Source organism: Lagenorhynchus albirostris, chromosome 14, assembly GCF_949774975.1.
Source record: "Lagenorhynchus albirostris chromosome 14, mLagAlb1.1, whole genome shotgun sequence".
In the NCBI taxonomy this organism is placed as follows: domain Eukaryota; kingdom Metazoa; phylum Chordata; class Mammalia; order Artiodactyla; family Delphinidae; genus Lagenorhynchus; species Lagenorhynchus albirostris.
In genome coordinates, this window is record NC_083108.1 from 73,577,643 (window position 1) to 73,593,493 (window position 15,851).

Here is a 15,851-nt window from a genome sequence, read left to right on the forward strand (position 1 = left end):
TGCTTGCCACAACTAGAGAAAGCCTGTGCAGCAACAAAGACCCAATGCAGCCAGAAATAAATAAGTAAATAAATTTATTAAGAGGAAAAAAATCCCCCATCTGCCCTGGGTGGGAGGACCAGGTCCCAGGTCCCATGGTGGATGTGGGATTGGTGCCCTCCATGTAGCCCACATTCACTTAGTATTTGCTGTGTGCTCCTCATGCCCACCCCACTGCAATCTGAGCGGGCACAGCCCTCCTGTCTTTCTGGTGAGAGCCACTCAGCCCGTACCCCGCAGGAATTGTGTACCTCCTGGGGGCTCCTCCCCCACTGCTCACCTGGGTCAGGGTCAGGAGGCGGGGACGGCGGGCTTGGCCTGATGGAGGCCGGCCAGCATGGCGGAGAGGTCCAGGATGAAGAGCTTCACCTGGGGGTTCCAACACAGCCAGAGTCAAATCCCAGCCTCTTGAGTGTCCAGTACCCACCCACCCCCAAAACCCCAGAGGCTTCAAAGCAGGGGTGGGGGATAGAGACCCTTATTAGACAGCAATGATGGTGGTTCCCTGGGGCAGTGAACCTGGCCTAAACCATTCTGGGTTTTTTTGTTTTTGTTTTTTTTGGCGGTACGCAGGCCTCTCACTGTTGTGGCCTCTCCTGTCGCAGAGCACAGGCTCCGGACGCGCAGGCTCAGCGGCCATGGCTCATGGGCCCAGCCGCTCCACGGCATGTGGGATCTTCCTGGACCGGGGCACGAACCCGTGTCCTCTGCATCGGCAGGCGGACTCCCAACCACTGCGCCACCAGGGAAGCCCCCATTCTGGGTTTTTGAAGCCTCAGTCCAAGCTTCCCAAACAGTTGATTCGCGGGCACCTTCAGTTTTCTAGATGGCTATCACCTGTATTATAGTTGAATTAGTATTTTCACTTGCATCAATTTTTTTTCCTTTTAATTGGATTAGTCGTGTTCACTGGTATATGACCTACTCTTATCTTCTCCATGGGGCACCCTCCTTTATTTTAATTAACCTATTTATTGGTACAAACTTAGTGAACACCCACGGATCCACTGCCAAGACCTAGAACTTGATGCAAACTTATCCTTGGGCTCTTCCTTCACATTTGTCACCGAAATAAACATCTGACAAGGAAACTCTATCTCTACCAAAAGTGGAAAGAGATTAAATTACTCCTTGCCGTAAGTAAGGGGTAACTGGAAAAATAACGAAATGAAAATGAAGCCTGGTTACTCAATTCTGGCAGCTACCATTACCCACAGAGGGTGTGAGCCCCCAGGCCCTGGAGACCAGGGAGTATTATGAGGTTAAAGGCATAGTTGCTGCCCCCCCCCGCCGCCATTGAACCTTTCTCCTTGGTAAGATCAGATGGTTGGTTCAAAAAGCACTGGCTTTCCATCACTCTGATACCAAAACCAGAAAAAGATATCACACAAAAAATTATAGACCAATATCACTGATGAACAGAGACGCAAAAATTCTGAACAAAATACTAGCAAACAGAATCCAACAGCACATTGAAAGGATCATACGCCATGATCAAGAGGGATTTATCCCAGGGATGCAAGGATTCTTCAATATACACAAATCAATCAATGTGATACACCACATTAACAAATTAAGGAATAAAACCCAAATGATCCTCTCAATAGATACAGAAAAAGCTTTTGACAAAGTTCAACACCCATTTATGATAAAAACTCTCCAGAAAGTGGGCATAGAGGGAACCTACCTCAACATAATGAAGGCCATATATGACAAACCCACAGCAAGCATCGTACTCAATGGTGAAAAAGCATTTCCACTAAGATCAGGAACAAGACAAGGCTGTCCACTCTCACCACTCTTATACAACATAGTTTTTGAAGTCCTATTCACAGTAATCAGAGAAGAAAAAGAAAGAAAAGGAATACAAATTGGGAAAGAAGAAGTAAAACTGTCACTGTTTGCTGATGACATGTTACTATACATAGAAAATCCTAAAGATGCCACCAGAAAACTACTAGAGCTAATCAATGAATTTGGTAAGGTTGCAGAGCACAAAATTAATGCACAGAAATCTCTGGCATTCCCATACACCAACAACGAAAAATCAGAGAAGTTATGGAAACATTCCCATTTACCATTGCAACAAAAAGAATAAAATACCTAGGAATAAACCTGCCGAAGGAGGTGAAAGACTTGTACTCAGAAAACTATAAAACACTGATGAAAGAAATCAAAGATGACATAAACAGATGGAGAAATACACCATGTTCTTGGATTGGAAGAATCAATATTGTGAAAATGACTATACTGCCCAAAGCAATCTACAGATTCAATGCAATCCCTAGCAAACTACCAATGACATCCTTCACAGAATTAGAACAAAAAATTTTACAATTCGTATGGAAACACAAAAGACCCCGAATAGCCAAAGCACTCTTGGGAAAGGAAAATGGAGTTGGAGGAATCAGGCTCCCCAACTTCAAACTATACCACAAAGCTACAGTAATCAAGACAGTATGGCACTGGCACAAAAACAGAAATATAGATCAATGGTACAGGATAGAACGCCCAGAGATAAATCCACGCACATATGGCCACCTAATTTATGACAAATTACAAGAACATACAGTGGAGAAAAGACAGCCTCTTTGATAAGTGGTGCTGGGAAAACTTGGACAGCTACATGTAAAAGAATGAAATAAGAACAATAAACATAAACAAAAATAAACTCCAAATGGATTAAAGACTTAAATGTAAGACCAGACACTATAAAACTCTTAGAGGAAAACATAGGAAAAACACTCTTTGACATAAACCGCAGCAAGATCTTTTTGACCCACCTCCTAGAGTAACGGAAATAAAAACAAAAATAAACAAATGGGACTTAATTAAACTTAAGAGCTTTTGCACAGCAAAGGAAACCATAAACAAGACAAAAAGACAATCCTCAGAATGGGAGAAAATATTTGCAAATGAAACAATAGACAAAGGATTAATCTCCAAAATATACAAACAGCATATGGAGCTCAATATCAAAAAAACAAACAATCCAGTTAAAAAATGGGCAGAAGACCTGAACAGACATTTCACCAAGGAAGACATACATGAAAAGATGCTCAACATCACTAATTATTAGAGAAATGCAAATCAAAACTACAATGAGAAACCCCCTCATGCCAGTCAGAATAACCATTATCAAAAAATCTAGAAACAATAAATGCTGGAGGGCTTCCCTGGTGGCGCAGTGGTTGAGAGTCCGCCTGCCGATGCAGGGGACATGGGTTCATGACCCGGTCCGGGAAGATCCCACATGCCGTGGAGCGGCTGGGCCTGTGAGCCATGGCTGCTGAACCTGCACGTCCGGAGCCTGTGCTCCACAACGGGAGAGGCCACAACAGTGAGAGGCCCGCGTACCGGTTAAAAAAAAAAAAAAAATGCTGGAAAGGGTGTGGTGAAAAGGGAACCCTCTTGCACTGTTGGTGGGAATGTAAATTGATACAGCCACTATGGAAAACAGTATGGAGGTTCCTTAAAAAACTAAAAATAGAACTACCATATGACCCAGCAATCCCACTACTGGGCATATACCCTGAGAAAACCATAATTCAAAAAGAGTCATGTACCAAAATGTTCACTGCAGCACTATTTACAATAGCCAGGACATGGAACCAACCTAAATGTCCATCAACAGATGAATGGATAAAGAAGATGTGGCACATACATACAATGGAATATTACTCAGCCATAAAAAAAACGAAATTGAGTTATTTGTAGTGAGGTGGATGGACCTAGAGTCTGTCATACAGAGTGAAGTCAGTCAGAAAGAGAAAAAGAAATGCCATATGCTAATGGATATATATGGAATCTAAAAATAAAAAAAAAAGGTACTGATGAACCTAGTTGCAAGGCAGGAATAAAGAGGTAGACATAGAAAGTGGACTTGAGGACATGGGGTGGGAGGGCGAAGCTGGGGCGAAGTGAGAGTGGCATTGACATATACACACTATGGAATGTAAAATAGTTGGCTGGTGGGAAGCAGCAGCATAGCACAGGGAAATCGGTGCTTTGTGATGACCTAGAGGGGTGGGATAGGGAGGATGGGAGGGAGGCTCAAGAGGGAGGGGATATGGGGACATGTGTAGGCATATGGCTGATTCGCTTTGTTGTGCAACAGAAACTAACACAGTATTGCAATTATACTCCAATTATGCTCCAATAAAGCAATTATACTCCAATAAAGATTATACTCCAATAAAGCAACTATACTCCATAAAGCTCTATTAAAATAAAATAAGATAAAAAGGACTGGCTTTTGCCTGTTGCTTCATATCAAGCCTCTGTCCCTCCTAGAGTCGTCTTTTGTACCTTGGGGTACCCGGGCAACACTTGAGAGAACAGTGGTGTACATACGAATCCACCCGACTCAGGATGTGGCACAAAGGTAGGCTCTGGGGACCCAGTTCTTGGCATTTGGTTGGAATTCTGGCTGCAGGACAGGAGTGGGATGGGATGGGTTAAAGGCAGGGGTGTTTCCTCCACTTCTCAAAGGGGCCATGCTTTGGGAACCCACTAGAATCAACAGAAGTGTCCAAAGTCAGAAACCCCCTGCCTCTGTTGTAAACCATGTCACATGTTCTACCACCTTGCAAACCCGAGTGAATAGAAAAGCCGGGCATACTTGGTACACAATGACATTTGTAATGCCATCGTACAGAAAGAAAAACCACTGTACGACGCTGCCCTCACGCTTCCCAGGGAAGCCAAGGCCTGACTGTGTGGGAGCCAGAGGGTCAGGGACTAATTAAAGGTGAGTCTCCATCTCCTGGTTTCTTGTCGATGTCCCGTTTGTGCTTTTGATCCTGAGACAGAAGAACTCTTGGCATAACTGTATTGTACCCATCAGTATATACCCCGGCCTCCTGCACAGTGAGGGCACTGAGACCCAGAGAAGATCTTCTGACCTCATAGCAGGTGACCAGCAGAGCCGAGACCAACCCAGGGCTCCCGGGCAGGGGCCCCGGGCGGCCACGGAGCTAGGAGACTGGGCTCTGATCGCAGAGGGTCATGCTTAACCCAGAGAAGGCGGGATTTCAGGCACCATGATGTTCCCAACCCTTAGGGGGCAGGAGGTGACATAGAGAGATCCTCACCTGCTCCAGCTGCCCCTCGGTGTCCTCGATGCCCAGGGCAGGTGGGCGCCTCTGGTGCCGGCACACTAGCTGGAACAGGTTGAGTGCGGCCGTCCTGGTGCGTCCCAGGAGCAGGGTCTTCTCAGCCGCGGTGTTCTGGATCTGAATACACTTGGATTCCTGGAAAACACCGCCCCCTTCCCCATTAAGGTGTGAGCTGGCCTGAGGAGGGCTGGGACCACATTCGCGTCCACTTCCCACCAGTCATAGATGCCCCTAGATGCTATCAGGGAGAGGAGTGCTGGACTCGGGTGTCAAGTTCTCATAGGAAGGGCCTCCTGCGCCCTAAAGTGCTTTCCGATGCCTGAAACCTGCCCATGAGCGTAGCGTTGCCCCATATGGCACTCCTCCCGGCGGTGGGAGGCTGGGGTCCCGGGCGCCCACCTCCTCCCGGCGGCGGTACCCAGTGCAGCGTGCGCTCCCGCGCCGCCTCCAGTTGCTCCAGCAGTTGCGCTCGCCGCTGGCCCTGCCGCAGCAGCTCGTCCTGCCAGGTGTCCCGCAGCCGCCGCAGCCGCGCGCGCGCCTCCTCCAGCTCCGCGAGCCGCTGGCGCTCCGTGAGCCTCAGCGCCGCCTGCGTGTCGGCCAGGCCGTCGAAGCGCGCCATCAGCTCGGGGACCTCTTGGAACTGGGATGGGGTCGGGAGGGGGACTCACCGGGACTGCAGCCCCCCTGCCCTTCCTCGCCCTACCACCCCCCGCGCCTCCTCATCCCAACTGTGAAATGGGGGCATCACACAGCCCCTGCCCCAGAAGTGTGATTACTCCGGCCCCTCCCCACCTCCACCATCAAACCTAGCTAAGCTTCACTGCCTGTGATTAATACTAAGTCACTGTTTCATTCAACTAATACTGAGTGTTTGGATTCCCCCTCCCCCCACCTGCCTGTGTGTCCTTGAGTAAGTTATCTTTCTGAGCCTCAGTTGCCCATCTGTAAAATGGGGTTGGCAATGACAAGACTCACTTCACTGGACCTTGGAGAGAATTCAAGAACAAAGCGTGTTCCTGACATACAGTTAGTGCTCAATAAGTGGTGACTCCGGGCATACAGTTAGCGCTCCAGTAGTGCACACTTCCAAAGCCGTCCCTGAGGCTGCCTGGGGCTGCACGTGGCGCTGAACACCAAAACCTCCTGTAGGGCGCTCACCTCGGGCAGCTGCTCCAGTACTTGCCCCAGCAGGCGCGCGCAAGGCTCGAGGCGCCAAAGCAGGCGCTGCAGCCGCGCGCGCTCCCGCTGCAGCTCCTCCAGCTGAGCCCGAAGCCGCAGCGCCTCCGCCTCCCGGCGGCCCGCCAGTTGCCGCTCCTCCGCCGCCCTCCGCAGTGCGCGGCTGCGCCGGGCCTCCGCATCCTGGGAAGGAGGGATGGAGAGGAGGCGACGACCCCCAGGACTTGGGAGCCTGCGGAGCTTGTCGCATCCACTCCACCCCAACATTCGCACGCTGAGTCACGGGTTGCAAATAGATGGCCCACGGGCCAAATCCAGCCAGAATCTCTGATTTTGGTCCCTCACTCCTCTCCCACGCTTTTTAAAATGCTTCAGGCAGTAGTGTGTATTTCCCACCACTCCCTTTTGTGTTGGTAAGCCCACTTTTTAAGTTTACGTCTGGCTCCTTTAGGATTGTGACTTTGTGACCCTCTGCCCTGCCTCCCCCCAGCAGGCTCCACCTACCTGCAAAAATTTTTCAAAGCGGACAAAGGACCCCTTTAACTCCTGCTCTTTCTGTTCCAATTGTTCCCACCGCTGTTTCAGGGATGCCTGCATAGTCTGGAACACCTGGGGGGTAAGGAGTGGGTGTCTGTGTTTGTTTGGGGTTTCAAGTCATCCAGCGCTTTCACGCTGACACTTAACCTCGCTCACCTTTTGCCCTTAATCTTTTTTTTTTTTTTTGGCTGCTGCCTTGCCGCGTGTGGCATCTTAGTTCCCATGCCCCCTGTGGAAGCGCGGAGTCCTAACCACTGGACCACCAGGGAAGTCCCTTTTGCCCTTAATCTTGTCACTGCACCCTTGCTCAAATCCACCCGTGGCTCTCACCACCCACGATGAAACCCAAATTCCCTCCTGTAGCCCCTGCGTGTCAGCATGCCTGCTCTTCCTTGGGGCCTCATCTTACCCTCTCTCCTCTGACACTGTCTTCTAGCCTCTTACCCACCTGTGTTTTGTCCTTGCCTTCCTGTCTTTGTATATGTTGCTCCCTCTGCCTGTTTCTCCCTCCTCACCCTGTCCCCCTTTGCTGGATAAGCCGACTTGCCCTTCAGCATTCCCTAAGACATCACTTCCTCCAGGAAGTCCTCCATGACCACCCCTGTGTAGAGATAGGGGCTTTCTCTGGGCTCCCACAGCCCTTGCTCAGTGCTTCCCCCCTCACAGGCATCACCACCTGGACACTTGTCTGTCCGCTTCTCTAAGCTGTGAGCCCATGAGGGCAGGGACTGTGGTGAGACCTCTAGATCCCAGCACAGTGCCCTGCATGCAGTAGCTGCTCAGTGCATATTTATTTGCACAAACCACTGATCTCATTTGATCCCCCGTTTGACAGACGAGGAAACCAAGGCTCAGGACGGTGATTTGTCTCAGACCTTGTAGGAATAAGTTGGCTCCATCACTTTCCCATCTTTTTCTTCCCATCTTTTTTTAACTTTTTGTCCCCAAAAGTTTCAGGGACTGCATTGAGTGGCTCACCTCCTTCTGGGCCTGAAGGCCCTGGTCCGCATCCACCAGTTCCTGCCTCTTCTCCAAGAGACGCAGCAGTGGCGGTGGGACGTGGTCCACATTCTGCCCCTGGATCTTCCTGGAGGGGCTCGAGGAAGAGGTGAGGGTGAAGGAGGCAAGAGTCAGGGCCCCCAAACTCCCCACTGGTGCCTGACATACCCCAACTAGCTACCTCCTGGCTGTTGAATTTTTCATTCATTCAACAAATTGTCCCGAGCACCTACTCTGTACCAGGCACTGTTCTGGGCACTGGGGATGCAGCCCTGATCAAGACAGACAGATCCCTGCCCTCCAGGAGCTGCCGTCCTGCTGGGGACCACAGAAAAAAAGCTAGCAAATAATAATAAATAATGCTAGGACATGGCAGGTGCTAAGATGAAAAATTCAGCAGACTGAAGGGACTCTCTCAATAGGAAGATAGAAAAGTCTCTGTGGGGGGGACATCTGAGCAGAAGCTTGAAGGGGAAGAGGGAGGGAGCCATGAGGATACCGCAGGGAACAGATTCTAGGCCGAGGGAATGGCCTATGACAAACCCCGAGGGAAGGACCTTGGTGTGTAGAAGGAGCTGCCAGGAGGCCAGTGCAGTTGGAGGGGAGGAAGGAGCAGAGAGACGGGAACTGAGATCAGGGAAGTTGTGAGGGTGACTGCGGTGGGCCGTGATGAGGGGGTACTTTGGCCTTGACTCTGAGTGAGGTGGGAGGCCTGGGAGGGTTTGGAGCAGAGGAGGGAATCCCCTCTGGCTCCTGTGGGGAGCAAGAACAACAGGAGGGGCAGGGCAGCTGCAGGGGACCAGGGACGGGTCACAGGATAATGCGGAGAGGATGGGGCTCTGATCTGGGTGGGTGCAGTAGAGAGGTAAGGAGGGGGCGGTTCTGGATACCACTGGAGAGCAGAGCTGATGGGGTGATGAGAGGGGGAGAAAGGAGTCGAAGGGGAACCTAGATGCTGGAAGGTTGTTGCTGATAGCGGGCTGAGTGGGAAGCAGGGAGATCAGCTCTTCGCTAAGGCCAAGTTGAGACTGAGCTGCCTATTGACCTCTGCGGGAAGGATCCAGGGGGAGGCTGGGATCTGGAGCCAGGCTCACAGGGGAGAGGAGGGGCTGGACACAGCTCCGCAGGGTCGGCCCTGTAGGGAGCAGAAGGGATGCACTGCCATTCCACTAGGCAAGGCTCTCCCAGCTCTGGTCCAGGGGAAACCCTCCCATTTTACTGATTCTGAGACTGAAGATGGGACCCCCGGCCACACTGCTGAAACAAGGCAGGCACCGGACAAGCTTCCTCCACTCTTCCTTTACAATGCAGTTTGCAGTGAGAGGGGGCAAGAGCTCGAAGAGTAATTCCTTCCCACCTTGGATCAAATGATATAATCTCAGCTGGATATCAACTAGGGATGGGGATCGAGAACAGGTTAGAGACCTGGGCCTTTGACCCAGCTCTGCCCTAACTACCCCTGAGACCTTGAGGAAATTGCCATTTCCTTCGGAGCTTCAGTTTCTTCCTCTATGAAGTGGGGGCAATAATCCCCCACCAAGAACTGCCCGAGGAAGCCAGAACCCAGGGGTAGGGGGAAGGGAGGGATCTTCCCACCTGCTCCTGCCCTCCTTTCAGCCCCCCCTGCCACCCCACGCCACTCACGTAGACAGTTTCTCTTGCAAGGCCAGTCGGAAATATTTCTCCCAGGGCACTGCCATTCTCCTGGCGGTTGCCCCAGGCTTGCTTTCTTTCTGGAGTTTGCACTAGCCTAGAGGAGGCCCTGGAGGGTTCTGATGGAGGGTTTGCACGCTCAGTATTCCCGGAAGGCAGCCACCCAGCCAGCCTCGGTCGCCCGGGCAACCAACGACACAACATTCCATTGCCTGCCTGAGGCCTGGAGAATCCACCCGGAGAGGGAGAGAGAGGGGGCTGCAGGGAGGGGAGCATCTTCTGCCCGGTCTGGAGGAGGCTTGAACTCCCAATCTAAATTGGGGTGCAGTGAACAGGACGTGGGTCTCTTGGCCAATAATTTGCCCCTCGGTGCCCCATGTCTGGTCAAACCTCTTCCTGGATGGGTGGGATGGGGCCTCACTAATGTGGCTGTGTGCTCAGATGTCTGTTCAAATGAGTAATTATTGGACACCCACTGTTTGCCAGGTCCTTGGGGGGCAGGCATTCACTCCCTGGCAAGGTGCTGAGGTCCTACTATGTTCCAGCCCTTTGATGGTCCACTCCCATTGCTGGCTACCCTAGCCTTGTCTCACGGAGCCCCCAGCCTGGTTAGGGAGATAAAGCAGAGGGGCCATCAGCACTACCCTGTGGAAACCAGCTTGGAGGGACCCAGAATCTGCATTTGGAGGATGGGGGGTAGGGGAGGAGGTGACATAGCTTGCGCAATTACAGTGGGTCAGACACAGCCCTGAGTACTCTACTTACGGTATCTAATTTAATCTTTAAAACAGCACTGCCGGGAGTGGTAATAGAGAAAAGTACCCAGAGTAATATTACAAATACTCATGCGTCCGCCAACTGGAAATAACAAACACGAGCGTCTTGTCCTCTTTGCTTCCAAGCGTCTTATTTTTCCTTTTTAAATAATTAGTTTTTTCATGTAAGGAAATGTATTTTCTTTTTGTAGAGTAACACTATTTAAAAAAAAATTTTATTGAGGTATAAGTGATTTATACTGTTGTGTTAATTTTTCTGTACAGCAAAGTGATTCAGTTATATATGATTCAGTTGTACATATATATGTATACTTTTTCATACTCTTTTCCATTATGGTTTATCACAGGATATTGAATATAGTTCCCTGTGGTAGGGGAACAAAGTAGGACTTTGTTGTTTATCCATTCTATATATAATTGTTTGCATCTGCTAATCCCAAACTTCCAATCCATCCCTCCCCTACCCCCCTCCCCTTTGGCAACCGTAAGTCTGTTCTCTATATCTGTGGGTCTGTTTCTGTTTCTTGGATAAGTTCATTTGTGTCATATTTTAGATTCCACATATATGTGATATCATATGGTATTTGTCTTTCCCTTTCTGACTTATTTCACTTAGTGTGATAATCTCTATGTTCATCCATGTTGCTGCAAATGGCATTATTTCATTCTTTTTTATGGCTGAGTAGTATTCCACTGTATATATGTACACCACATCTTCTTTATCCATTCATCTGCTGATGAACATTTAGGTTGTTTCCATGTCTTGACTATTGTAAATAGTGCTGCTATGAACACTGGAGTGCATGTATTTTTCAAATTAGAGTTTTGTCCGGATATATGCCCAGGAGTAGAATTGCTGGATCATATGGTAACTCTATTTTTAGTTTTTTGAGGACTCTCCATACTGTTTTCCATAGTGACTGCACCAATTTACGTTCCTACCAACAGTGTAGGAGGGTTCCCTCTTCTCCAGACCCTCTCCAGCGTTTGTTTCGTTTTTTTCCATAAATTTTATTTATTTATTTATTTATTTTTGGCTGCACTGGGTCTTCATTGCTGCGTGCGGCCTTTCTCTAGTTGCAGCGAGCAGGGATACTCTTCATTGTGGTGCACGGGCTTCTCATTGCGGTGGCTTCTCTTGTTGCAGAGCATGGGCTCTAGGCATGCAAGCTTCAGTAGTTGTGGCACTCTGGCTCAGTAGTTGTGATGTGCGGGCTTAGTTGCTCCGCAGCATGTGGGATCTTCCCAGACCAGGGCTCGAACACGTCCTCTGCATTGGCAGGTGGATTCTTAACCACTGTGCCACCAGGGAAGCCCCAGCTTTTTTATTTACAGATAATTGTAGATTCCTGTGCAGTTTAAGAAATAAAAAGAGAAATTCCATACTGCTTCACCCAGTTTCCCCCAGTGGTGACATCTTGCACAGCAACGGTCCAGATCACAACAAGGATATTGACATTGATACAATCCCCCCACCTTATTCAAAATGCTTAGTTTTATAATCACTCGTGTGTGTGTGTGTGTGTGTGTGTGTGTGTATTTAGTTCTATGCAATTTTTACAATTTTATTTATTTATTTGGCCATATAGCCGGCTTATGGGATCTTAGTTCCCTGACAAGGGATCAAACCTGGGCCCCTGGCAGTGGAAGACCGGAGTCCTAACCACTGGACCGCCAGGGAATTCCCTCATTCTATGCAATTTTATCACATGTCCATTCCTATGACTGCCACAGTCCAGATACAGAGCATTCATCACGAGGATGCTTCAAGCTAACCTTATATAGCCACACCCATCCCCTCCCTCCTGCCTTCCTAATACCTGGCAACCATTCATCTGTTCTCCATCTGTATTACTTTGTCATGTCAGGGGTGTTGTATAGTAATTGGAATCATATACTATGTAACCTGAGATTGGCTTTTTTCAACTCAGCATCATTCTCTCTCTTTTTTTTATGGATGAAGAAATTTTATTTTTTAAAAAATATTTATTTATTTATTATGGCTGCGCCGGGTCTTCACTGTGGCACGTGGAATCTTCACTGCAGCACGTGGAATCTTCACTGCAGCATGTGGGACCTTTTAGTTGTGGCATGTGGACTCTTAGTTGCGGCATGCATGTGGGATCTAGTTCCTCGACCAGGGAATGAACCTGGAGCCCTTGCACTGGGGGGCATGGAGTCACCCACTGGACCACCAGGGAAGTCCCTCAACATCATTCTCTTGAGATCCATGCTGGTGGTTACAGGTGTTTGTTTTTTTGATTGCTGAGTAGCATTCCATGGGATGGATATGCCTCAGTTTGTTTAATCACTCATGTTGGAGGGTATTTGGGTTGTTTCCTATCTTTGGCTATTATGAATACGGCCACTGTGAAGATTCCTGTCCTGGTTTTTGAGTGAACGTAAGTTTTCATTTCTCTGGTATAGAAGCCCAAGGGCACAATCGCTGGGTCATATGGTAAGTGCCTGTTTAGGGTTTTTGTTTTTGTTTTAAATTAAGAAACTGCCGTATTCTTTTCCAGAATGGCTGTCCCATTTTGTATTCCCACTAGCAATGTATAAGTGATCCAGTTTTTTCCTACATCCTCGCTGCCATCACTATTTTTTGTTTTAGCCATTCTGATCGGTGTGTAGCGATATCTTTGTGGTTTTATGTTGCATCTCTCTACTGGCTAATGATGATGAACATATTTTTATGTGCTTATTTGCCATCTGTATATCCTCTTCAGCAAAATATCTGTTCGAGTCTGTTGCCTATGTTCTAACTGGATTTTTTTTAACTGTTGAGTTTTGAGACTTCTCTGAGTATTCTAGATACGGGTCTGGGTGTTCCAGATAGCCCTCTGTTGGATATTTTCTCCCAGTCTGTAGCTTCTCTTTTTATTCTCTTCACATGGTCTTTTGCAAAGTTTGAAATTGTGATGAGATCCAACTTGCCACTTTTTCCTTTGTGGATTGTGCTTTTGGTGTCAAGTCTAAGGTGGGTTTTGAACTCAGTCCATCTGGGTGTGGAGTCCACCCTCTTAACCACAACACTCCACATAGAGTTGAGCCCTTTCTGGATCTTTTCCTCCTTAGACCCATTCCCTTCCTTCCATCCCTAGAGAATACCATCATCTTGAAGCTGGTGTGAATCCTCCCTTCTTAATTTCTCTTCTTTTGGAGGTGGTTTTTTTAACAGTGTTTATTGAGCACCTTCTGTGTGCCAGGCACTGTGTGAGGATACAGCAGTGGATAAGACAAAACCTGTCTTCATGGGTCTTAGAGGCTAATGGGGATGCCAGATGAATCAAATCGTCCTGCAAATATGTCATTACATGCTGACAGGATTGCCAGGGGAGGTGCAGAAGTGCAAGGAGGGAGTCAGGGAGGCCTCCTTGAGGAAGTGACATGTAAACCCTGAAGGGTGAGGAGGGGTGAGTAGAGGAGAGGAGGGGTATTCCAAGTATTGGGAACAGCATGTGCAAAGGCCCTGAGGCAAGAGGATATGGCCCCTCCTAGAAGAGAACAAAGGTCTGTAGGTTGGTGTGCAGAATTCTAGGATGAGGGTGCAGGTCAGGACTGCACAGGGCCAAGGAAGGGCAATACCTGGGCTAGAAGTGACAAACAGGGGATGGAGGTTCAGGGGGGATAAGTGACTCCTCCGAGAGCACACAGGCTGAGAGGTGCTGGGCCCTGGAGTTTGTTTATATAGAGATAACCCATCCCTGCTTTGGAACTGCTCATGGCTTGGAGGAGGTGAGGTCCCTACACACTTGTCTTCAGAGGCTGGAGCTGTGGCTTTAGCTCTGCGGCCAGTGGATCTACCTCCCCACCCCAGGCCACAGCATTCCTCTCTGTTAAATGGGGCATTGCTTCCAAACGCTTCCGGGGCTCCCCTGCCAAGCTGCTGAGGCAGGCCTCCCCCCTGTCTCTGTCTCCATGTCCTGGGGGATGGGGTGGGTGGAGCTGCTGAGTGACAGCAAGACACAACTTCTCAGCTGGCCTTGCCCTTGGCCACAAAGCCACAAGCTCTGGAAATATCCACTCTCCCCACCCCCGCATTCCCCCAACCCCCAGTCTCACGCTTGGGCAGCTTCCCCCTTCCTACTTCTCCATTCCAAAGCGGGGGCAGGGGAGGACACTTTGTGGAGTAGGGCTGAGGAAGGAGGAAGCCGGGGTGCAGCCTGCAGCCGCACACCTTGTCTTCAGGCTGTGGGAGGAGGGGACTTACAGGCCCTGCTTCCTGGCAGCCAGCCCGCAAGAGGGGCTTTGGAAATCCTGCCCACTCCTCCCACCGCCACCTCCTGTCCCACGTGGCTTCCTGCCCGGAATCGTGCCTGGCACTCACCAACGAGGCTTTGTGTTCCCGAGATAAAGAACACGCTCCTCACCCCCAAACTGGTCCCGGGTTGGTCTGTCTTGTCCCGATCTTGGTGGCCTCAGAAGGGATGGTGCCACTTCCCAGCAGGGGAAACCGACGTCTAGAGATGCACAGGTCTGCGGAGCCAGAGGAGGGGTCTGTCTCCCGCTTTGGGGGTGAAGGTGTAGCGGAGAGGTGGTGAGTTGGCAGTGTTAGGGCACCGTGGGGAGAAAGGAAGTAAAAAGGAATATGACCATTGCCACAAGGAGAGAGGCCAGATTCCAGCCCTCGAGGGGAATTGGATACTATGCAATCCAGAGAGTGTCTTTTGAGTCCTTCCTATGTGCCAACTGGTGTGGGAGGCACCGCATGAATCAGTCATTGTCCCTGACATTTAGGAGATAAGACAAGCATGTAAATCCCCACAAAACAAGAGAACAAGAGACCAAGGTCACAGAGAGGTGCCAACAGGCGGGCAGTGGGGGGCGGTCATCACTGCCTTCCCTGCCACCTTCCAGGCTTCCCGGAGGCTATGAGCAGAGCTACAAAGCAAGGGCAGCGGGGCTTTCAGAGACCAGAGGAAGTACGAATTATTTTCTGATTATAATTTCTGATTAAAAAGAAGCACATGCCATTATGTCAGAGAGAGCCCTCCAGTTCTGTGCTTGCTGTATTGTCTACATATCACTTCGTACTTCCCACTGAGAGTCTGTTCCTAGCTGCCCATTACTTTTGTCTGTATCACCCTCCTGAGAGCCCATGAGAGCAGGGCTGGGCTGTGTGTACCTCATTGTATCCCCACTGCCTAGTACATAGTAGGTGCTCAATACACATCTGTTAAATAAGAAGAGAATTTTGTATATAATATGTAAACATTTTATATATATGAGAGGAATAATATAAGAAAAGAATTTTATATATATATGTATAATACTTTACGGCATCAGTATCATGCCTATATAAGGTTGTATATACTGTGTTTTTCCCACGACTTGCATTTCTTTTTGGCTGCGCCACACTGCTAGTGGGATCCGAGTTCCCAGACCAGGCATCAAACCCATGCCCTTGGCAGTGAAAGCACGGAGTCCTAACCACTGAACCACCAGGGAATTCCCTATGACCTGCTTTTTTTTTTTTTTAAAGCACTTTTCCTGTTATTAAATAGTGTTCAAGAACATAATGCCATTTGCAGCTATATATAGCTGGGACTCC

General features: G+C 49.2%; 2 protein-coding genes across 3 annotated transcripts in view; one reads left to right on the top strand and one right to left on the bottom strand.

Moving 5' to 3' along the window:
- Nucleotides 1–330: 330 nt before the first annotated feature.
- CFAP73 (cilia and flagella associated protein 73) lies at nucleotides 331–9,568 on the bottom strand. The gene is made up of 7 exons (XM_060120988.1): nucleotides 9,513–9,568; nucleotides 7,848–7,956; nucleotides 6,837–6,941; nucleotides 6,315–6,515; nucleotides 5,575–5,796; nucleotides 5,133–5,291; nucleotides 331–408 (listed from the first exon to the last, which is right to left on the bottom strand). The coding sequence occupies exons 1-7, from the start codon at nucleotides 9,566–9,568 to the stop codon at nucleotides 331–333; spliced, it is 930 nt and encodes a 309-aa protein (XP_059976971.1).
- Nucleotides 4,702–15,851, top strand: part of RASAL1 (RAS protein activator like 1) — a 44,842-nt gene continuing 33,692 nt past the window's right edge. Inside the window, exon 1 of one of the 2 annotated variants that reach the window (XM_060120979.1) lies at nucleotides 4,702–4,789. The gene's annotated coding sequence lies outside the window, so the exon portion shown is untranslated. Of the gene's footprint in view, nucleotides 4,790–7,852; nucleotides 7,978–15,851 lie in introns of those variants that run through there. The other variant, XM_060120980.1, reaches the window with a different exon arrangement.